General features: G+C 44.1%; 2 protein-coding genes and 1 pseudogene across 3 annotated transcripts; 2 read left to right on the top strand and 1 right to left on the bottom strand.

Moving 5' to 3' along the window:
- The first annotated feature begins 1,514 nt into the window (after nt 1-1,514).
- LOC120449492 lies at nt 1,515-23,721 on the top strand. Of its 2 annotated transcripts, none has more exons than XM_039631973.2 (4): nt 1,515-2,796; nt 21,286-21,942; nt 22,392-22,520; nt 22,939-23,721. In XM_039631973.2, the coding sequence occupies exons 2-4, from the start codon at nt 21,495-21,497 to the stop codon at nt 23,580-23,582; spliced, it is 1,221 nt and encodes a 406-aa protein (XP_039487907.1). In that variant the 5' UTR covers nt 1,515-2,796; nt 21,286-21,494; the 3' UTR covers nt 23,583-23,721. The 2 variants fall into 2 exon arrangements, with proteins under 2 accessions (XP_039487907.1, XP_039487908.1); XM_039631974.1 differs by lacking the exon at nt 1,515-2,796 and adding an exon at nt 18,220-18,314.
- LOC120449493 lies at nt 3,116-3,946 on the bottom strand. The gene has a single exon (XM_039631975.1). The coding sequence runs from the start codon at nt 3,908-3,910 to the stop codon at nt 3,200-3,202; it is 711 nt and encodes a 236-aa protein (XP_039487909.1). The 5' UTR covers nt 3,911-3,946; the 3' UTR covers nt 3,116-3,199.
- Nucleotides 8,884-9,830, top strand: LOC120447672 (annotated as a pseudogene).
- Nucleotides 23,722-24,508: the final 787 nt, after the last annotated feature.

Raw genomic sequence — 24,508 nt, 5'->3', positions numbered from 1 at the left:
ACTTCTCAAGGAATTGCTGAAGGCCTGATTGAATTTATTTATGAATTATTTCAAGAATTTCTCGGTGCTAGGCCAGCTGGAGATAAAAACGTTGTTTAAGCTCTACTAAACACTAAGTTAATGGTCAAGAGTTATATGTGTTAAGGACTAAAAGAGATATTTATATAAATCGGTTTCAAATAGAGAAAAGTTTCTGCATCAATTTTCTTTGACATCAAACTCTTCATTCATAGAACCAAATTACAGGCTGCATCACTCCCATTTAAATGTCCATTTGCAGTATTCACTTGCCATAATTTCTTTTGATAACACACCTAATGATATAAAGTTTAATTACTGATAAGAGCAACAACTAAGTGCTTTTTCCACCATTCACTGGCCTTTGAAGCAGGTTTTTTGCGCTGGTTAGATTTTAAGTAGTGTCCGAGCCCAGGAACCGCCTTTAACTCCTCGCCGCTTTTACCTCAGAATTTTCCACGGACACTCACCTGACGGAGCCGGCAAACTTTTGCATAATAAAGCAGGTGCTTTTCCTCCCCCAAAAGGGATCAAACCAGACCAGACCAGTCTGACCTCGCCGCCTGAGTCACCATTACCATCACCAACACCATCGCCATCTGCACGAACTGTTAATGTGCTGGCGATTTTAGTTATGGCCAGTGGACACCGCCAGTTGGGAGTTGGGAGTTGCGACTTGACCAGCTGGGCAGTGTCCTTTGTCCCGTTGATAATTTAAAGCCAACGACCTGGACCTGCCCGGAATTAAGCCAACTGAATGGCAACTGTTTTTCGCTCAAATCACAGAGAAAATAAATTGAGGATTTCGTACTTACAGCATGCAATTTTGAGCTTTTCCCAGCTGACTTTGGTTTAAGTCTGTAAGCTAACAAAAAAGTGTGCATTTTAATATTTGTAGCACACGCAAATCACTAATAGATTTTCTATTTTTTTCTCCGTGTAGGATGGCACACTCCTGCCCACTTGAAAGCCTCACCAATCTCTTCCGATTCCGCTCTTTGGGCCATCTGAATATTCATTTCAATTGTGCGAACTGCAGCGGCGGTAACAAAAAAAAGCAACATGCACCATTCCAGCGGCAACGGCTTATGGCACTTTCTTTGGGCCAAAAGAGTGGATTCGTTGATGCCCCGATGTAATGCTGCATATCGATGGTGTGGTGGTGCTGGTGTTGCTGGTGTTGCTGGTGGTGGTGGTGGTGCTGCTGCTGCTCCTAGCTGCTGGTGGTGCCGCCCGGTGGGGGACGACGACCCACATAAATCATTCACAATTAGATGCGGACGCAACTGCGGCAGCGGCTTAAACACCTGACCGACTTGCTCCCAAAGTGACTCGAGTTTTTCACTCAACAATTGAGTGAGTTTTTTTTGGGGGGCATTGAGTGTGCCGTTTCCATGGCGTTCCGCCCATGTTCCACGGACCTCGACGGACCTGTTCCCAGTGCGTGCCGTTCAGTTTGTACTTGAGACCGGTTCGAAACGTTGCCAGCCGAAAAGTCAGCGGGCCGCGGACGACAATATCCCCACAAACAAAAAAAAAAAAAAAAAAAAAAACAAAACAGAACCAACAAAAACAGCTCACAACATTGGCAACATAGCAACCCCCACCCAATCAGCAACATTAGTTACAACTTAGGGTACCCATTATATGATTGGATATGATACAGAAAGGCCGATTGTTAAGTGATTTTGTGCGGTGATCAATGTGTGCGATCGGCAGTTTGGCAGAATACTCCAAGAATGCCGCGTTAATTGAGCTGTACGTACAGCTGTAGTACAAATTTGCATAACCAGTGAGGAGGCATAAACAAATCTGGCCGCCGAGCGGAGGAGCGTCGTCTTGGTTCACTGATTTAATGCCACAAACAGATTGCAGATTGTAGCCCGCAGCCCACAGCCGCGCCCCTGCAACTTGCAACTTCTTTCGCTGCAACTTGCTGCAGCAGGCAGCAGCAGCAACCAGCTAGCAGCCAGCAGCGACCACCTTCACCTCCACCTCGAACTCCTTGCTGCATCTTGGACGCGGTTTGGTCTTGGTCAACCTGCTTGCCAGCTTGTTTCTGCGGAAGAGCTGCCGCCGGAGCGCCAGACCCGGCAAAAAAAAAACAAAATAATACAAAAACAAAAAGAAAACAAATCTACAAAAAAAAAGTAGGGAAAAAACACATAGAGAACAACACGGCTGCCGTTGTCGTCGTCTTTGGAATTTTCTTTAAAAACAACGCGCTAAGATTTGCAACGCGGACTCAGGCAAAAAGTGTAAAAGGCAAGCAAATGCAGTCGCGGTATAAAAAAAATTAGCGCATAGTGAAGTGTGTCCCCGTGTGTGTGTGTGTGTGTACACCAGTGTGTGTGTGTTCTAAAGTGTGCGAATAAAAAAGCTGCCCAACTGCGAGAGAAAAAGTTTGAAAAGTGTCAAGCGAGCGGCTCGGTGGCGGCCAATAACCCAACGAGTGGCATGCAATTGCGGCCAGGCGGCGACCCCGACGGGTTAATTACCGTTATCCTTGCAACACAACAACAACTAAAGCAACTAAAGCAAGTGAAGCAAGTGAAGCAACAACAACGAGTCACTCCAAACGCTGCTCAAGTTGTGGATTACGTCTACGCCGCGTTGTCGCCGTGTGAAAACAGCAGGACAACAGGAACACAACAGCATCTGCAACATTGGCCATAAAAACCGCATTGAGCACACGGCAAAGTCAAGTGAACATTCCAATTGGCAACGTAACGGGCTAATTGGCACACACAAACACACAGCGCTGCACATCAAAACGAGGTGAGTTTCAAGAATTCTGCATTTCCTTTCCATCAGGCAGGCGGTTGGCCTTTTGAGATACAACTGCGCTTGTTAACAGCCTTCTCTTCGATTCCTGGAATGATTTATGGTAGAATTTATTCGCCAGACAGGCACGATACAACTAAAAACTTACGACAAACTAAATAGAAACAGACAGGTGTTTAAAACTACTTTTCCCGTGAAATCCAAGATTAGTTGGTCTTATTGTAAATGCTTTCAATTTTATAAGAGCAATTTCTATAATTTGTATTGTTATTGTTTGTTATTGTTATGCAAGAAAACGAATATTGCAAACAGGTTAGCTTTGAAAATATATGGATTTATTTTTCGATTCACAATAAATGTATTTCCTTCCCAATTAAATGAATAATTGAAGGATGTTTCAATCGTGATGATCGTGGTCAATGATTTCATGTTCAAGGGCCTCATAAATATTTCTTGGCACCTCTATACCCTGAAATATATCATTTTTAGGCTTGTTAGGTCGGATTATACCATCAAATAGATCATTTTGAGGATTGTTGGGCTTGTTTCTACCATTAAATAGATCCTTCCTAGGATAGTTGGGCTTGTTTCCACCATAATATAGATCATTATTAGGATTGTTGGGCTCGTTTCTACCATGAAATAGATCTTTTCTAGGATAGATGGGCGTGTATCTACCATTAAAAGGATAATTTTCAGGCTTGTTTCTACCATAAAATGTATCTTTTCTAGGAAAGTTGGGCTTGTTTCCACCATGAAATAGATCTTTTCTAGGCTTGTTGGGCTGTCTGGTAACCGTTTGCACTCTGGAGTTAACAATATTTTGTTCATTGCCCCTCGTTTGCTTACTTTCGCTCACAACAACGATATCACTTCCAAGACCTGGCAACTGCCGGCCTGAAGAACTCGGTTTTTTGCCAATGACGGTCTCTTGAATGTATCCAGGTCCTGGCACATAAGTCTTTCCCTCCGCTTCCGTGAGACCCGAAGTAGATGTGTTTACCATTATAGTTCCCTCGTTGAGTATAATGCTATTAGCACTGTTATCTTTACGAGAAGCTAAAACGCTGGCGCAAAGGATTGGCAATAGTCCCAGTAACCAAACCATAGTCCGTGGCGATTCGTTAAATACAACCAGAGAAATCTGGATTTATCATAACAAATCGCTTGTGACTAACATAAATGTAAGGCTTTGACATTCAGCTTGAAATCGGTTTGTTTCACATTTCGAATTAAATTAAATGGTTATACACATGTATTTGTGTTAAAACTGATCTTAAATCTAACTAAATATAACTACTAGATCATTTAATATATTGAGGTAATGTTCCTGCAACTTTAGGCCTTATTCTTAAGCTCAAGCCTGACTTCGTCTGGAGTAAGTCAACGATTTTTCTTTTGATCTCTGGTTCGGTGCGACTTGAAAGCGGGCCAAGCTGTAGGCCAATTCCAGGGAAGTCCACTCCATCAGGCTCAGACTGAAGCTGAGGCTGTGGCTGAGGATGAGGCCCATCGAGTTTTCCGAGTTTCATCTGGGCAGATACATTTGTGACGGGCCACTTGGAGCTGCTCGGCTTCGATTCTTGTATCTCTCAATTTCCATTAGACCCAGACCCAGACCCAAAGCAAGTTCTCTTTCTGAAGTGAATTTATGTCGAGCCGCTAAACAATTGATGCTGAAAAATGATGGCAATGACAAAGTGATTACGACCAGCAATGGAAAGCGAGCGAGCGATGCCAGCAATCGAAGTTCAAGTTGAAAAATAACATTTTCAATTTCCAATTGAGGGGGTTTTCTTCTAGTGAGCAAGAGCAGCCGTGATGGAAAAAGTGAAAATGAAATGCTTTGCTAGCAGACAAAAGCGGTTCATCATTAATCATTTAGTTTGTTGTTTTTACAGCGCAACCGAAAGTATACCTATTTATACGTACATAATCGTCTTGACTGGGCCACTTCTTCTTCTGCTTCGTTTGGGGCACGTTCTTGATTTGAATCTTTTCCTTCCATATGCCGTCCCATTTTTTTTTTTTGTTCAGTTCATACCGTGTTTGTTTCGTCTCTGAGTATTTGGCTTTGGTAAATTGCTCATCGTCATGCTTTTATGATTTGGTATATTATTTTTGAGAATTTGATGCGCTCAACTTGATAAGCCCAAAGCGCCCTGTGCTTTTCTCCTTGGGCCCCCCAACCCATCCCAACCCCTCGCCCACCTGCATTCCTGGCTTATTGTTGTGCCCCTCGGTGTACGTGTGTACCGGTGTGTAGGTGTGTCTGTGTCCACAGCACCCAGCCCAAAAGTTCAGAATTTTTTAACAGTGCCCGGAGAACAGAGAACAGATTTTTTCGATCTCCCTCCAGAGAGTTTGCAAAATGTTTAAAGTTTTAATAACAAGCGCGGAACGAAATTTGTTTAGGTGTGTCTCTGTTTCAATACTCTATATGTGATTTATACCAACAAGTGAACTAGAACGACACAACTTGGTATCTAGACAACTTATGTGACTTTCTTAAAGCATTGGTAATGTACTCCAATTTCATAACAGATTTAATTAAAGTAACTCCATGCTGAATGAAAAACTTAAGTAGACACAACCAAACTCCATTTAGTGTATTTGCAAAGCCAACGTGCAAATAAACTTTGCCAACTTTACGAAATGCTTGCACATCAAACTTTTATTTACCAGCTTCGAGAGCGAAGTACAGCGAAGCCCCCCGATAATGTCCCCAGTTTGGGCCACCCTTGTTGCAATAATTTCATTTCGTTGTACAGTTTATTATATAATTTTTGTCCCTCTTTGACTTTTATCTTACGTTTATTATGCCCCATGGAATTTTGCCGATTTCCAGACGCTGTCCAACAACCCGCTGGAGGTCAATGTCTCCGCCCAACCACCAACTCCCACCAACCACCACCCACTCATCCAGCACATCCAGCACATCCCTAGGATACATCCTGCCCCGGTGGCATCTTTAAGAGTTGTAATAACTTTGGCCCAACTTTGGATGGGGGTCTCGGGCGTTCTCAGATGGGACTCTGTCTGGGGGCAAAGTGCTAAAATGCCTTGACGCATTCTTTTGCACTTGTTCTTCATCTGGGGAAAGGCATGAGTAGGAAGCCACCTCGCCAACAGCTGGCCAAATGTCAGGCTCACTCCCACTCACTACGGCTACACGAATCCTTGAATCCTTGGCGGAAAACGTCGACTTGTAATAATCATAATCGTAAATTTGCAAAAAGCTGGCCGAGCCGAGCCAAGTTGAGTCGTGTGTCCTGGCTGCGTTGGTCCTTGGGGCCCGTTTAGCATTTTGCGCGGATCCTACGAGGCCGTTGCCGAAACGGGGCGTGTTCGTGGGCGTTGTGTTGTAGGCGTCATCATCATTATAATGGCCCTGTTTTATTTATATATTTTTTTTTTGTTTTGCTTCTCCACTCAGTGGGTGTGTGCCTTGTGCGTGGTTAAATTATTGAGGAAGGGGCGGAATTTGAGCAGCAGGGTGGAGGCAAAACGCCCCATACTTCAACGCCTGTCCATCGTCTTGGCGCAAGGCATTTAAAAAGTTTTCTAAACTTCATTTTGAAGTTTTATTACCAGCGCAGAATAAAACGGCGCACAAATTCATCCTTCCCTCTGCATTTCTATTCGCTCTTATTTTTCTGGCTTGTTGTTAAAATTTGCTCTATTAAAATTCCGGGGCGCAACGAGTTCGCCAGGATCTCGGTGCAAGGGATGCCGCAAATGCCACCATTCCAGGCTGCACGCCCAGTTTCATCCTGTGGGAGGCCTGCATCTGGTGGAGCCATCAGTTATGCAGGTTCGTCCTGCCTTTCGCCTCCACAAAACCCCTTTGCATTTGCTCCGTTTTCCACTGCTCATCCTTGCCGGCGGCTTAGCAGCTTTGTTGGACTCATCCAAGCAGGCTGAAAACCAGCATCCATCCAGCTGCTGGAACAAGCTGCAGCGCAGCCAGGACTCTGGGTAAGTCTTAGTTATGTGGAACTGGCATTTATCTTGCGATAATAGCAAGTTGTGCGATGCCAAGGCAGTGGCGGAATTCTCATGGATGTTCCAGGACGTATCTCAAGGGGTTTTGGGATATACATTTTATATAATACCTACAAAATAATTCCCAAAGATTACAAGTCTTTGATATTTCTTACTTGAATGCTAGCAGAATGCTAGGAATAATATATAGTATATACCCCCTTTGGGGCGCCACTGGCTGTCTTCTTTATCCAGTGCAGCATATGCTGCCTGTGAATTTAACATTTTGCTAGCGCCAGACAAAGTATGCATTCAAACAAGTCACACACAAAATGTGGGCGGTTGCAGGTGGTGGGCGTGGTGGGCGGATTCCAAGGATGTGCTGCTAGAATCCTCAGCCCCACCATCTTATTTTCTTGCTCCTGCACTTTTATCCCTAACGAAAATGTTTATCTGTGTAACTGTAAGCAGGATAAACGCACGCTTACACATGGATACAGATACAGATATAGCTACAGCTACAGCTTCAGTTACAGTTACAGATACAGATACACGGATACCGATGCAGGGGCAGAAACTTGAGCTACAACAAAAATAGATCAGTTTAAGTACAAATGGCCGCCAATGCCACGCCCCCGCCTCGGTCTCCGCCTCCGCCCTCCTCTTTCTTCCGCTTCCCTGCTCCATTCTTTTTGCTTCTTGAAATACTTTTGCGGTTTCTTTTACTTCCGTTCGCTTCTTCGCTCCTTTCTTTCACACGCGCCAGCGTCCATTGTTAAACTTTAATGCCACATGGCGGTACGAACCTTCCGATCCAAAGGGGGCGGCAGACCCGTCAGGGGGGCGTGGCTGTACAAATTTCACGAAAATTGTCCTCACCACGACGCACGGGGAAAACTTTATTTTAGTTTCATCCTCTTACTACTTGCCTCAGATGGAAAGCGTTATTTTATTGAATTTTCCTCTTTCTTCATTTTATTTATTTTTTTTTTTTGTTCTGCAGGTTGCAAGTGCAAGAAAAAAATAGAAAACCATAAAAGAGAACACGGCGAACAGGGAAAATTCTGTTGCCACAAAAGTTTTTCGTTTCATTTCCCATTTTTTGCACATTTGCCTGCTCGATTTTCGTCCTCATCCCTTTGGCAGGCTGCTCATTTACTTTGTTGTCCTTGCTGGTCCTCTGGTTTCCATAGTGTTTTTTTTTTTAGTTTTTTGTAGTTTTTAAGTCTGGTTGTTGGTTTTACGTAGATTTGGTTTTGCAGTTTTTGTTGCATTAGCTGGTCGTTGAGGCGTAAAGTTCAATGGCGGGTTAAATGGACTTAATACCGGAACTTTTTAGAACTTTTTCCCCCACCTCCCGAAGGACCAAACTTCTAGCGTTGATCGTCCTGGGCAACAAAGTGAAAGTTTTTTTTGTTGAACAGCTTAAAAAGAGATTGGCTTTCCTGCTCCCACCCCACAACCCTCCACTTTCCCACTTCTTTTTCTCGCTGGCCAAAGAATTTAGCAGTTTGTCCAAGTCTGTGTGTGCGTGTGTATGTGTGTGGCCAAGTTCGATGGAAATGTGGAAAAGGAATTTTCGACAGTAACAATAAGTGATGGCCGAATGTGTTGGCTAAAGTTACTCCGCCTTCGAGGACAAAGTTTTTAGGTGACAAAGGAAAAAGTTGGAAATTATTTGAAATGCTTTTCAAATGGCGAATGGGCGAAATTGAAATGGAATATGCACATTTAAGTCGTAGTTATCTGAAACTATTTCCCAAATGCAATTTAAGAGTATGTGGCTACAAATCTAGAAAGTTTTAACTGTTTTTTTTTTGGCTTGTTTCTAAACTTTTCTGCAAAAATCGGTGAAAAGATTTAACCCCTTTCGAATTTCGAAGCGCGTGTCAAAAATTTCGTTTCCATCACTTGGAAAACCCTTCAGCCGAAACTTGGCCAACTTTAGAGACGCTGAGGGCACTACGGAAAATTTGAAGCCAGTTATGTAAAAGAGGCCAGCAAACAAAACCGTCAAAAAAGAATAAGGGTGCCAAAGAGAAGGGAGGGAAAAAAAGGAGTCTCGTGTCAGCTTTTTATGCCTTTTGGCCAAAGGACATGCTGGCAATTTTGTTACCCAAGAAGGGCGAAAAAGGACGACTTTCCATGGGAGTAGAGGGCAATCGTGGCGACAAGTTGTTAAGTAAGCAGCGACAACTCAAATAAAAGGCCAGCAGAATGAGATTCCAGATAGTTTCGCTGCACTCAAGTCGCTGGAGGTGTAAAAAGGCCATCAAAAAGCGTTGGCACGTTGGGAGATTTCTCTTAAAGTTTCTCGTTGTTGCCCCCTTTTCGTTCTAAGGTAAACAAAAACTAAAAGTGAGAAAAGCAAGCGCCTCAGAGATTGAATAGATTGAGCAGAGATTGAGTCTCTGGCACAGCTCAGTATACAATATTAAAATTCGCTTATGCCCAGGACGTCAGACAGACGTCTTATCTGCTGGCCAACCTGGTCTTACCTGCAGTTGTTTTAGGCGGCTTTTGTTTGGTTTCCGCTTCACACTTCCCAAGTGGCGGATCGCAGGGCCGGGGATTCCGGACTCCGGACTCCCAGATTCGGTTTTTGTGACATGCGGGCCAGGGAAACTCAAGAAACTAAAGAAGCGGCAGCGGCAGTGGCAGCAGGCAGTAAACAAACGAATGCTGGCAGGTGAGTGGCAGCAGAGGTGGAGTTACAGGGGGGAGTGTTGAAGGGGGGGCTTCTCAAAGGCCATCAGGGGGTTGCCGGGGGACGGCAGGGGCAGGGGCAGGGTGTGGCTGGCTGGTACCAGAAGTCATACAAACGCAAGACAAAACGAGGCGACAGACAATACAAGACTTCGAACTTGTCATACAAAACGCTGGCGCGACAATCAATGGAATTTATGGTCGCAGCAGGTTCAGTGCCAGTACCAGTGCCAAACCCAAGTCGAAACCCAAGCAGAATCCCAATCCCAATCCCCAGCCCACAGACAGAATCCAACCCAGGCCCAAGAACCATTCCCAAAGCTGCCCAGACTGACTGACATGTGCACTTGCAGAAATGTCCTGAGCTCCTCGAATTTTCAGTACAAGTGCTTAAAGGATTTAAGCCAATATTTCTATTCTGCAAATTCTAGATCTATTTTAAAGAAAATATTATCAAATTTTAGAATTTATTCATTATTATTAATCTAAATGCATTAACTTCTGTATTCTTCTCTTTACATTTATCTTTATATCACAAAACTAAACAATCACTTACTTTCTTTTTCGAACAGTGAATTTCTATTGTTTGTCGACATTTTTTCTTGAAGTGATAACTTGTGTTAGTGTACTTAAGCATTTTTAACGCCATTTGATGCCTTTTCACACATTCGGCAAGGCGGAGAACAAACACCAGCAGAAACCCAGAGCCCCAGAACCCCGACCTTAACCGAACCGAACCGAAAAAAATAAAACTCAAGGAACACTTAGTCAGCCCATCATCGTCCTTCGTCCTGCCCCTTCCCCCACCACCACCACTGCTCATCCTTTTTACTGCCTTTTGGGATTGAGGAGCGGGATTCAGGACTGCTTTATGCGGCTTGTGTTTACACTAACAGACCCAGGGTCCTGAAAGTACGTATGTATATAGAAGGGGGCGGAGCGCAGCTACTGTATTGAATTTCACGCATCATTTGGCCAAGGTTCATTCGGTTCTTGCTTTTGATTTTGGGTTTTAGGTTTTAGGTTTTTCGGGCGTGGGTGCCACATTTCTGACTCTGCGGTTGGCTTGAAATTAAAACAAATATCGGAAAACAGGCAACAGTGGTGTGTGGTGGTGTTGCAAAGGTGTTGGAGTTGGCATTTAATTTCAGACAGGTGAAAGAATTTCGAGTTGGCCAAGGAAATGTAATATGCTCTGCATGCCCATTTAGCCAAGGAGCTTGTTTCCCGTTGTGGTTGCCCCAAGTGAAGTGCTAGTGGGGGAAATATGCCAGGAATGTGTGGGCTAAAGGGTTCGGAAATTCGGGGAAATTGAGGGTTGCCAGTGCGAGTGTGTTGAAAGAGGCATTCCAATGTGTAGGATATCAATAGGCAGTGGCAAGATAATGAAACTGAAAAAGGATAGAAGGGAGAACTAAAAATAACTTGGCATATCAGTAGGAACTTGACTGGCAACTTATTTTCAGCATAAATTGAATTTAAAAGTTAATACAATACGATAGTTTAAAATGTAAATTGAGTTTTGTAATAGAAGCATATTCATAGTAAGCCATTTTAATGAATGCCTGCAAATGTTGGTTCCTACTAATGATGCCAGAGCTGCGCTTAATTGAAACCGCTCTTATAATTAAAACTTCAGTTGGCTGTAACACCGGAGAACACAATTCCGAACCCAGAAACAACCGTGAAACCGCAAAACATATATTACGTAATTCCCGACAAAAGCGTAAAACAGAAAATACAATATATAAACCTGAATAAATTTTTTTTTCGCCGCCATTGGTCTGCCCCAATGCTGATTAATGTGGATTGCCCGACAAATGTGTGCACATTAGCATTAAAGTATATATGTATATGTACATATGGATGCTCCTCGCTTTTTGTGTCCAACTTTTATTAGACCAATTAAATTGCGGTTGGCACCAAAGAGTTGAAAAGCTGGAAATATATAGAAAACTACGATGTCTCCCCTTTGTCTGCGTTGCCATTTAATGTGCAGCAATTTTCACCCAACAAAGGCGGTCAATTAGGGGGTTTCCCCCACCACCACCCCCGATAGAAGGCAATACTATTGTTGTTCTAACCGGCGAACTAAGACATCATCATATGATAGATAATTCAGTTTCGTGGCGAGAGGGGGGCAACTAATTAGCCATCATCAGCAGCGGCGGCTACACAATTTCCACCATCGAACAACAAACACTAAACTGCACTGGCCAGTTAACCGCAGGTACATGAGGGTTTTTGGCCCTTTTGGGTCTTTTGCTCCCGTGTTCTTGTTTTTGTTTTCTCATTTTTGGGAAGCGTTAGTAACTAAATTAGCGGCCTCTGTTATTTTTTTTCTGTTTTGTTGCCTCTTTGTGTGGTGTTTTTCCCCTGAGAAGTATCTTTTTTCGGCTTTCAGCCGCCAGACTGCAGCCACAAATTATTGGGCCCAGTGTTTAACGTAGTTGTGCTGGCTCCTCTTTGCTTTGTTCAGTCGACTGAGCTGTCTGTTGCCTAATTTCCAGTTGCATTTGCCTGGCTAATACAGACATCTTCACTAAAGATGGCAGGGGTGAAAAGAAAACCAAAAAAATATATATATAAATGTTGAAAGAGGAGGAGGCGCGGGGAAAGCAGAAAGCACTTTTGGATAAAAGGTTTTCCATGTCGTCTCCATTTGGAATTCAAGCCACTATGGCTATATCTATGGTCATGGTCATGCCAAGGCCCTGGACTCTCTCAGATTTGGATTTGGATTCGGAATCGGATATTCCGACGCAGACAAGACAACGGTTTTTCTTACCAAAAATACAGAAAATAAAAATGAGAGGAAGATGGAAAAACCTTCGTCGCGTTCCAGTGAAAAACTTTTAGTGGAAACCGTTGGTCGGCAAATTATGCATGCAGTTGCAGCGCTGCGTTTTTCTTTGTCTACTTCGTTTTTACTTTTTACTTTTTTTAGTTTTTGGGGGAAGCTCTAAAAGCCTTTGGTTTATTAATGTTTGTACAGAATTTGGGGAGGCTCTATCTGAGTGCTACTTCATCTTGTGTCTGCCGCTTTTAACAGTGATTTAAGTTGGCCAAAATGATTTGGTCTGTCATTAATTTACCCGCCGTCAAAAGCGGAGTTATTAGCGTGCGGGCTCCACAAACACGTTTCCACTTCTGCTGGTTGAGTAGCTTTTCACGTTTGTGTTTGCTGCTGTTGTTTTTTTCCCCCAGCTTTTGGGCCAGAATCGCTGCAGGCCATTTTGCCGCCTTCCCTCCATCATGTCGCTGCTACTCCGACTTCTGCATTTCTACTGAAGAAGCTCTCGAGAGGCGAAGACGACGACATCTGAACATCTAAAATGTGGGACTGATGATGATGGTGGCGGCGGTGGCCACTTGGAATGACAACAAATTAGACAGTTAATGTTAACAATCTTTTATGATATTTACATTTTGGAAAATTGTTTATGTTGATTTATTATGCAGAATGTAAAGGGAGAGTCTTCTCTTTACTGTGGGAACATTCCCAGTTCGTTGTGTTGGATTGGTTAGATTAATTCTGCAAGTGGATTAATAGAGTGACAAAGAAACAGGTTGCCTTTCACTGTGAATTTCCTAAGAAAACTTTGAAATAAAACTCAGTTAATTCTGAATTAACCTAAAGTTGCCTTGACAAGGAACCATGGAATGTGGTCATGTAAAATCCCTAAAAACTTTCAGCTATCGATTACAATTAAACACGTATTATATTTCAATAACAAACAGCCTAGATTTACTCAAAGATTATCTTGAGTGCGCTAAGTATTTTCCATTATTTTCGCTAACTGCGTAATTTCGATTCGCATTTTTTTTGTTGGCTTTAAAGTGGAAAATCGTTTTGGGAGGACCATCAATCATTTTTCACAAAATGTCCAAAGTGGGCTCAACTCGAGTTTGCTTTTAGAGTCCTGGAGTCTCATCCGCAGCTGTCTGCTCAAATCTGTATCAGCTCTATCACTTGCCAGCCACGCCCCCGAATCCAACAGCGCCCCCGCCCCCGCCCTCGCCTCCTGGCACAACATGTCAACAATACAAATGATGGGCGCGTCAACAAAGGGGCGTGGCACGGCAGCAGCTAGCTGTAATAGAGATAAATTCGCTTCATTTTTTGCTGTCGCTGATAAAAACAAAAACAAAAGCAAAGGCAAAAACAAAAAGCGAGCGAAACCAACAAAAAACTGGAGCAAAATCGGGAATACAGTGGGTTCGTCACGCTGAGGTACAGTGGGGAGTTGGGTGTTTTTCCCTGTGTGCATTTTGGGTTTGGATTGGGGGGGGGGAAATGGGGGCTTAGCAGCTGCCTTTGAAGCGACGCGCTGACAATGTCATTTGGCGACCACTTTATTGGCTTTAATGACAGCGCTGCAAGGTGTCCCTTTGGAGTTTTTCTGCTGGAGCAGCTGTTGGCCATCATCTGGAGCGCAGCTCGGGCGGTAAGCCCTGGTATTACTGCTGCCCCTCGAAAAGCGGAGCAGCCCGGTGGGACTGTAACTGCGACTGGGACTGGGACTGGGACTGGGATTGGAACAGGGATTGGGTACTGGTACCCACTCCTCAGCACTCCAATTGCCGGCCCCGCCAGTACGTGCGATTATTATCATCAATTTTGTGCCGACCGAGTGAGTGATGATTGTTCCAGGGAACGGAAACCCGGCAACATTTCCACTTACCCTCGTTGTTCTTCTGGGGCTTGTTACTGCTTTTCGCAGCCGCTCGGTGGGTGGCTGCAGTGCCTCCAAAACTCCAGCTACACGCGCACAAAAATAATTGGGAACTTACCATTTTAGCAAGAAAATCAACGATAAAAGGATTGCTTACATGATTGCTTACCCTTAAACATTGCTTTAAGTAAGTCACTTTCAAATAGCAGCTATGTATGTAAGTATAGCAATAATAGTAATTAATATTTTTGAATGAAACAAAAGTTGTTTTATGAATATTCTGGCAGTGTAGGTGAACTGTAAAGTGCGGGGGCAGGTGGAAAGGTAACTCCGAAACAGTAAAACAAGTACCAAGCACCACTGCCCGAAAAAGCCGGAGAATGGCAATGAGATTACAAGACTGAGCTGAGTCAGTGCCATTTGGGGCCAGAGTTTTTCTGTGGGGCCGGCTCCTGACTGCTGGGCGTCTGTGTCTGTAAGCGTTAAAACGAACTCAAGTGGAAAACAATCTAATTTGCTAAAATTCCTTCCGCTGTCGGCCAGCTCAGCTCAGCTCAGTGGATTTTTCCTCCCTTTGAGCAAAGTCGAAGATATTTCTTACTTCTAGTTCAGCAGCTGGTTGTGCTGGTGTTTTTCCTTTGCTCTTCAACTCAATTAAAGTTGATGGCCATTTTGCGTCGTCTTGGCCAATATTGTTGACTGCTTTGGCATTGGCTTTTATCTGCTCGGTTTTTAGCTTGGTTTATGAGCTACCCAGCAAAGAGTTCCTCCTTGCCGGCTGTTTTATGTATTTATTTATTTATAATTCGATTCGAGTGAGAGTTGGAATCAAGTTTATTGAAAGCCATTGAAAGTTCTTAATTTGATGGTGGGTTCTCAGGGGCGGGTTAGTAGTTAACCTGGTAACCCAATGAAAAGTTTCAAGACTTTTGCCAGTTCATAGAGATTTTTATCTACACGTTTTTTTGTACTTTTCAGTTTGCTGGTAAACTTTGTCCTGACACGATAATATATTTATGGGTATTTCAATTTATCACTCAGCCCACAGCCCCATTTCTTTATTATTTTAACATCGAGGCCCGCATTGTGCAGATTTTCGACCAACTTTGACCTTTTTCTGTCGCCTTCTCGGCCAGGACAAAAGCAGAGAACGTTAATCTATTGTTTTTGCCAGTCAAACAGGCAGACATGATGACATACCCCGCCTTTGCATTATCTCTATATAAGGCAATGGCGAATGAAAGTCCTCCGGCTTCATATGTATTTTCCTATTTTGCTATTAATGTCAGGGAAAATGTTTTGCTTGCGATTGGAAATTTGTTTGTCCTGCCATGTCCTGTCCTTTCGGCTTGACATTGTCCTAGAGACTGGACATTTGTCCTTCCTACTCCTCCTCTTCCTCCTGGTTATTCCTCTCATCCAGATTTGTTTTTTGTGCTTTATGACTTCACACAGCCACTTGATATATGAGGCATTTGCATGTGCCATAAATTTCTGCTGGCTTTGACTCTGCTCATTTAATATTCATAAATTTCTGCAGCCCCGAAAAACATGAAGAAAAATAAATAGAATAAAATATGAATGTGGGAATGTGGTGGTGATAGGGGGTACTGGGGGGATTCAAACTAATTTCCACAGCCCCGAAACTGTTGTCATTTATTCTCGCCACACCCTCCACTAAGCCGCATAGTCCTTCTTCTACTCATACCCATTTTTCCCCTGCTACAGCCTGCTAATTGTTTTATGTGCCAAGATTTGTGTCTCTGTCCTTGTTTTTCCTTTTCTTTTTTTTTGTTGTTTTTGTCGGGCTTTTGCAGCTCTCAGCCGCCCTAAACATGTTTGCACAGTCTTTGCCAGCCACGCCCACCAAGCAGATTGGGAGAAGTTATTGTTCTTGGCGGAAGGAGTGGAGTACACTGGGGAAACATTAGCCGAAGATGTACACGTGATTTATGAAGAAGTAACTATATTAAACATTTAAAATGCTCAATCTGCAATCAGAAAACATAGACAGCTTTTATTTATGAACTTTAGCCATGGGTCTAGAATGGGAATTAATCATATTTCAATATTCTCGATGGCAGTGTAAAGGCGGTAGTGACTGTTTTCACTTGCTTTTCGATTAGACTGCGTTGTTCGCCTGTGCCAACAACAAGGAATTAATTCATTTTATGTTTCCTGTATGTGTGTGTGTGTGTGTGTGTATCTGTATCTTATGGATACCTAGCTGCTGCTTACGCCTACATATTGATTTTCGTATTTATTTTACTTTTTCGCTTTCTGCTTTTGATTATTTCCCTGGGAGTCGGCACTCGGAACATCCATGAGTCGATGGATGGATGGACTGCTGGCTGCAGGCCAGCTCTTTTGTACGGTACAGTGCAGTCACCTGAAAGCGAAACAAACAGAGAGCGCATCTGCTGAGAGGTAGAGTGTAAAGGGGCTTCACTGTACCATTGCTGCTGGCAAGAAAAATGATTGCGAAGAGCACAGTGGCCCCAGCCAAAAGGTGAGGCTCCAAAGCTGCCTTCTATTCCTTTCTGCGCGTGTGTGGCCCGCGGCTGTCCTGGGGAATCTATCAGCTGAACCTGCTCCTACAGCTCCTCCAGCTTCTCCAGCTTCTCCAGCTCCTTCAACTACTCCAGCTCTTTCAATACATCCAACTCCTCCTGCTCATCCGCAGAGTTCCCCCCATCCATTCAACGCAGGGCAGCCTTTATTGAGTTTGTTCGCAGGCAAATTGCATTAGACACTTGGCAGCAGAAATATTGGAATACGTACTGCACTCCTCCTCGCAGTCATAACTTGTGTCCAAGTGAAAATTAAATTTTAAGCAAAATATCTATCATAAACATGCAACGAACTGAACCCTAAATATTTCAAGTGCCCTACACCCCCACCCCTAAGACCAAATTCTTAGCATTTTTTATGATTTCCTCAACAAGTGTGAGGGAAATGTGTTGTGCCCTATCTGGAGGGTAAGCGTATGTATGTGTAGGTTTTACGACCAGTTCGTCCTTTTTTCTTTCAACAGAATGCGTTTTCTGTAACTCGATCGTAGACCCAATACCGAACATCCCCCATCCAATGCCGAATATAAGGCAGACTACTCGAGGCATTAATGTCTTATTGACAGCTCAGGATTAGAACGAAGCCAAGTGCCTGCCGCTTGGATGGGGATGGAGTGTGTTTGAAAAGGGATTATAAAGCGATTTGTTTGTCGAGAATTATGAATCTGGGAACCAAGAGGAGAACACAGAACACAACCGGAGTCCGGGAGCAGTGGCTCCCACACGCTGTGTGTGGCTCAGAGTCGGTTTTAATATGCCCAGATGCCAAAAAGGGAAAATCAGGCATCTCAAATCTCTTGGCTTTTCTTTGGGAGGGAAAACAGGGGTATTGAGGGAGAAATTTCATCAATTTTGACGTAAGCCAAGACAGCATTAACTAGCTGGTTTTTGGGGCTCAAGACATTGTTTTCTGTTGAAAGGGGAAATTTTATGAGAAGCTAAGCTTACTTATCTCAAACCAGCATTGGGAGAATAGTATAATTTCTAAAAAACTTATCTTAAGTCCTTAACTGGGCTATAAAATTTACCATTGTCCCCCTATCTTAACTGCCTTTCACAAAAATAGAAATGTTTATTTTCATCTTGGACTTATCTGGCCAACATGTCAGGTGCTCAACAATGGATATTTTATCCCAAGTCCGCTGCTAAACGAAATCTCCAATCTAATCTCGGCTTCATTAGTGTTATGCATATGTGTTTGGTAATTTCAAAATCGATCGAAGATCCCACAGAAATTCCAGCCCAACGTTCACATATTCGTTGATTTCAATTTGAATTTGAATTGGCAATAAAACGCCAAGTTTATCAGCTGCCGAAGGGTCGCATAAACAGCAGATAAAGGTCTGCGGTTTTCCAGTTTTTCAGTCTTTCAGTTTTTCTTGCCCCCAAAGGCACCAACTCGTTATACAACTCTATTAGTTTCCATTTCGTTCGGTCGCGCATACAAATCAACTAATTTTCCCCGCCGCCCGAAAATATCGCTTTCTATGGGACTGCACTCCAAAATGAGAGTTCGTAGATCTTGGGCTCATAATTTATGTAAATCCAACGATGGCCGTCACACTTATCTGCCATGGTGAGTACTTGTTTGGGCATTTGAATAAAATTTCAATTTTCATGCATAGCTATATCAGTTCGGTTTGTCCGAGTCCCATTCACATTATATGCCAGCACGTTGACTCAATTATTTCGGTAGAGCAACATGCCGTTTTATTTTTGAGGCAATACTACTATGTCCTTGCCACGACAACAAAAAATGCCAGACACGTCCGGAATATCCATGACTCTTCGACTTTAAGGATGAAATAGACCAAGTGAGGCAATTTTTGGTTGTGCTCCCAAAGTTGCAGACTCTGACATTTCGGGCTTAAAACATCCCGCTCTTTGGCTTTAAGGCAAATAAATTAATTTATCCTGACCTTTGTGGCCTAAAAATTGCCTTTAATTGGGATTTCATTGTATTTATTTCTCTGGCAGTGCTCTTATCAGAGCATTTCGTTGGCTTTCAATGCTAAGTAATTCCCCAGATTATAACCGTTAATTAAATGCACTGAATTATTTTCCAATTTTTCCCTTTTTAACTGCATTTTAAGCATTTTCCCAGCGTGCATGCAATTATTTCGCTCACATATTTAGGTAATTTAGTTGCGGGTGGCGGAGTAGTGTGTTAATTTTGAAACCCAAAACGCAAAATACACATTTCGGCAATTCTCTACAGTTTCGCATAGTTTTTCCCCCGAGTTCACCCTTGTTTTTGGGCATTATTAGTTTCTACACACGCTCATATTCGAGGGCAAATAAAAGTCGTGGAGCAGCATAAATGAAAATAATGTACAAACATTTCGCACTAATTAAAAAGCAGAACGAGGATATCCGGGGGATTGAGTGTGTTGAGCGGCACAGACTGCAAATATATAAATATTGAATCGATGTATGAACATATATTATATATGCTGCGTGGAATTGAATAGGACATGTGTAATTGCTTTTTCCCTTCTCGGCGATGTGTGAATATCGATTGTTGTGCATTCTTTCAGTTATTGATGGGGCAGCCCCGTTGTTACTTTTCATTTTCATTTTCATTGTGCGATTTCACGATTTCCCGATTTCCCAACTCTTGTTGCTGCTTTGTCGCACGGGGCGTTTCTCGTTTTGTTTGTTTGCCGATTGGTGGGCGGTGGTGCCACCTCCATTCGATTCCATTCGCAAACAGAGGAAGCCGCTGGCAGGCACGTTTCCACGCAAAACCGATTGAAACAGAAGACGCGTTTTTGGACATTCAATTGGGGAATTGGTAAAGAAGGAGTTTGGGCCATCCAGATGGGTGGAACCCACGCACTACCACATGACAGCTGTCGTCGCTGTAGACTCAGCTTTTCAGCTTGGGAACTTCGAAACTTCGGAGCTTACTGCCATCAAAGGCAAATCAAAGTGCGCTGAGCCCCGGCTCACGTGACTCTACAATTTATTTCAAGCATGCAGCGAAAATAAATTTATTAATAGCCCCAGTCAGTGGTGAAGAAGAAGTATTACTGCCACCCACACAGCTTTTCACAGTATCTCTCTGCCACACAAAACCTCTCAACCATTCGGTGCCATGTTCATTCATTCAAAAAAAAAACCAAAAGAGATTCGCAGTTGGATTCGCAATTTCGCTTGCGTGAAGGAAGTTCACTTTTCTGCCCCCTTCCTTGGAGTCCGCGTCAATTTATGCGCCTCACGTTTTCCCATTTTCAAGAATGACTAAATATCGTTTACACCGAACTCTCGCCCCTTTTGGCCAAGTTGCACCAGCAGCTCGGCTGCATTTCTGCGTTTCTGCATATGAAGTATTATTTGCGCAAGTGGAATTAAACTTTCCTCGAAAAACTGCCCATTTTTTACTCTTTTTATTCATATAGTGCAGTGCACACATTTCCTTAATTAAGCACGTGGCAAGTGGAAATGGTGCACTGCAATAAAAAGGTTTACCAACCACATGAAAATGGAATAATTAATTGATTTAAGCTTTATATTTAAAAATATATATTTTAATATTTTCATGAAGTTACCTGACAAAATAGCATAGTTTTGCATGTTCCAATAGTTAAATTTTCTTTGTATCCCAATCCGGTGTGCATTTCCATTTCTTTGGGGCGAAAAGCGTTGAAAATTTTGGCTAATGCCTGAAACGTGTCGGCCTCTGATGGTTTGGTAACGGAATGAAAAAAAGAGTAGTTGGAAAAGCGGAGAAACAAGAACGTTGTGAAAGGGTTGCCAACTGCCAAGTGGAGTGAAACAGATTTATTTGGCTTTAGAGACAGCCAGATATCTGCAGAGCCAACTAACAAAGCACTCTGCTTTATTTTCACCTGCCGATTAGCTCGAATTTGAGCTCGAGTTTTTCTCCGCCCGCTCGTGGCGCTTGCAAATTAGTGTTAATTTATCAGGATTATTGCCTCGCAAATCAAGTTCGTTCAGACAACTGCCGAGAAAGGGGGGAAAAAAAAAAGAAAAGAAAAATAATTGAATGAGGAAGGAGGAGACCTGACACAATGGAGGATGTTTTTAATAAAGCAAATTCGAGGCACACTGAGCACTCGGAACTGTAACTAATGCTGACTTCTAGCCTGATATCGAACTGTCAAGCTGTCAATTCTCGTTAGCAGTGGCTGCCATGTGTGATGTTGAGCTGAAGTCCTATCCTATGTGTATCCGCATCCACAGCAGTCGAAGTATCTGGCAGATAGCGTTGGCAGAGCTGTTCAAAAATTCAATTTCCAGCTGAAAAGATACAAATGCCAGGCAGCAAGTGCCGAAGGCAGGGGTGGCTACAAATTGGATATAGGTAGAAAAAAGTCATTTAGTAACGATTGCTGACATGAGTCTCTCTCTGGCTTGCGAGGGAATGTTAAATCGGCTCATGGCTTAGGCGATACGAAAAGCGATACGCCTGAAAAAAATGTGAAAGTTCTCTTAGGGAGAGAAATTGCGCAAATACTGACAGCACAATTAAGGTTTTAATTGGCAAAACTAACTTGCTTCTTCCGTTTGCATTTTTCTTTCAGCCCCAAAAATTGCAAGAAAGGAACCAGAAAACAGGCGAAACCCGGCGTAAATCCCAATCCCATTCAACATGCGTCAAACGGAGGACTAACGTACAACTGCGATAACTGGCAATAAGCGAGGAGGAGCGTCAAAGGATTGCAGCTTTGCCCCTTCATCCGGAAAACTCCCTCAATTCCCCCCCACCCCACACCCGGAAAACGCAAGGAAAATGCCATCCGTAGCGAACAGCAACTACAGCAACGATGCGCGTCTCAGTTACGTTGTAAATCAAGTTGCATCCGTATCTGTGTCCATATCCGCATCCGCATCCGCATCAGCATCAGCATCCGCTCTCCTGCCCTCCGTATCCGCATCCGCATTTCCCACATTCAGTCCACCGCGCATCGCCAGTCTGGTGGCCAGCAGCTCGGCGGAGGACTTGAGCAGCTTTGGTGACGTGACGTTCGACATCTTCGATGACGATGACGACTTGTTCGGCTCGCCAATGGCCTTCGATGCCAGCGAACAGGGCCTCTGGAACGGACGCTTTGTACCGCCACCGCCCCGCCCGCCCTTCTTCGTCGACGAGCCGGTGCTGAGCGACGGCCTGACCACGTGTGACTTGTGCTCCTGGGCGATGCCCACCAAGAGCACCTTCATGTTCGAGGGAACGATAGGTGAGTGTCCGAACGTCAATGGGGATGCACTGGGATTAAGGCTCAACTGAACCTCGTAGCACAAACTATGGAGATGCATATATACTTTTGAGATTCATAGATAGAGGTTGTAACTATCTTTGGCTAGACAATCTAAGTTATGCTTTCAAATGTTGTGCCACATTTTTTCTTAGTGTAGCAATGAGTGTAGGTGAGTGTCCGAACGTCAATGGGGATGCACTGGGATTAAGGCTCAACTGAACCTCGTAGCACAAACTATGGAGATGCATATATACTTTTGAGATTGATAGTTAGAGTTTGTATCTATCTTTGGCTAGACAATCTAAGTTATGCTTTCAAATGTTGTGCCACATTTTTTCTTAGTGTAGCAATGGCAGCTGAGGGCTACATAACTTCCGTTACTAACCGTTACCCTTTTCACCCATTCTCCCCCCTTTTTTGTGTTGCAGAAAAGGCCACAGAACTGGGCTGGCCACTGACTCTGATCATCGTGTCCGTGTTGTCGGCGCTGCTAGGCGCCATCATCATGATTGCCGTGGTGCGCTGCCGGCGCAAAAAGTCCTCCAACAATCGCAACGGTGAGTGCTAATACTCGACATAGCCACATGGCCAACTTGACCAAATAGGAAAACAGTGGGCGTAGGCCAGGCACAGTGGGCACAGTGGATAATCACTCAGAGTTGCAGAAAAAATCATTTAAAAATTCCTAACAAAAATATCATTTAACCAAATGATATGTAAAGATTTTAGCTTAAAATTTAAAAGAGTTTTGTATGTTTTTAACACCTTTGTGTTGGATTTGCACCACTGTGCCCGCTGTTGGCCATTATGAGGCCTTTACCGCTGTTGACTCTCACAACATTCGGCGACTGTTTTCGCAACTGTGACCCAGCAACTAACCCCCACCTCCTCGTTTCCCCCTTTTCTCTATATTTTTCGGCACCCATCTCGTGTTTGTTATTGTGTGGCATCTGCATCGGTTTCGCCAACACGCAGACACGCACGTGCAATGGTGGTCTCGCAACAAGCGCGCCCACGGCAACGGCTTGAGTGGTGCGGGCGGGGCAAGTGGAGCGGCGGGTGGTGCCGGCGGCAGTGTGCATCACCATCACAACGGCAGCAGCAGCAACATAAACAACAACCACCTGAGGAGGAGCAACATCTATACGGCCCACCCGGCGGACAGCATAAGAGGTCTGCAACCGCTGCCGGTGGTGATGCCGTTGCCACTGCCATTGCCCCACCCACCTTCTGGTGGTGCCTCACCAGCGTCATCGTCGTTGACCACACCACCAGCCGCACACCAGCAGCAGCAGCAGCAGCAGCAACATCCGACGTTGCAACAGCAGCAGTACTTCCACCCATACCAACAGCAGCAGCAGCAGCAACAGCATGTGCACCACTCGCATACGCACCACCATCACACGCACCACCATGTGCCGCTGTATCCACACGACTGCGACGATGATGCCGCCTACGAGGAGCCGGAGTACCATCAGCCACAGCAGCTGCACTCGGTGAACAGCAGTAGTTCGTTGTCCTCGATGGGATCCACATCATTGCAGCCGGAGTCCAGCAATTCGCGAGCCACCCACTGGCCACCGGGTGCCACATCGGCCACCATGGTCATAGCCAGCTGAGAAACGGGCCAGGACTGCGCCTGGATTTGGCAGCAGTAAAATGGGTCTGTGTGGATGGCACCCACCCATCTGTGTGCCCATTTCACTTAAGATGCAGCGCACATGGATGGGTGCAGATCATAAAGGGGATTACACGTAACAATTTTGTGAAGTTTATTTTTTGCCAGTTCATCCAGGGACTCCCTAAATGTATCTGTCTGCCGGTCTATCGTTCGGTCGGTCTGCCTGTGTGTCGCCAATTGGGAAAACCGAAACGAATTTAGTGTCACTTCCGTTTCCGTTTCGCAAACTATCGAGTCAGACGGGCGAGAGGGTTGCGGTGTGGCATGGCCACAGGACATGCTCTTTACATGCCATGCACGTTTCATCCTTTATTGCCGCCCGGCATTAGGACAGGGATTTCGTCGGATTAAAGCAAATAAAGGGCGTGCTTTCTGTTTGCACCCAACTGCCAACTGCCAACTGCCGATGATGCCACAAGTTTAAATCGGTTCACCCAGCTCACTTTCGGGTATATCGAACTGAGCCCCCCATGGGGATATATAAGCCATTTCAATGGGTATGCCACAGTTGAGTTTGGCATACAACCAGCGCTTGCCACTTGGATTTTGTTTAAATAGACATTTTCAGCTTAAGCCTTGTGGGCAAATGTATGCGAAGCATATTCTGGCTACCTGTCCCCGGCAGACATTGGTCCAGGACTTTGTGGCTTTTCACTCCATTCCGCTCTTGTTTCGCAATGACGAGAGCAAATGGGTTTTGAAACTGGAAAAAAAAGTTAAATGTAGTAAAACAAATACCGATGTGGCGAAAATTGAAGAGAAAGTGGGTAAAAGAACTCGCAATATCGCAATATCATTCGCAAAATCATTAATCAAATTATGAGCTCAAGCATCTAATAGCATTTGCATTTTTTAATAGCCACT

Source organism: Drosophila santomea, chromosome 3L (genome assembly GCF_016746245.2).
Source record: "Drosophila santomea strain STO CAGO 1482 chromosome 3L, Prin_Dsan_1.1, whole genome shotgun sequence".
NCBI classification, from domain to species: Eukaryota; Metazoa; Arthropoda; class Insecta; order Diptera; family Drosophilidae; genus Drosophila; species Drosophila santomea.
Note: the sequence above shows the minus strand (reverse complement) of the source record. Positions and strands in the feature narration are given on the sequence as shown.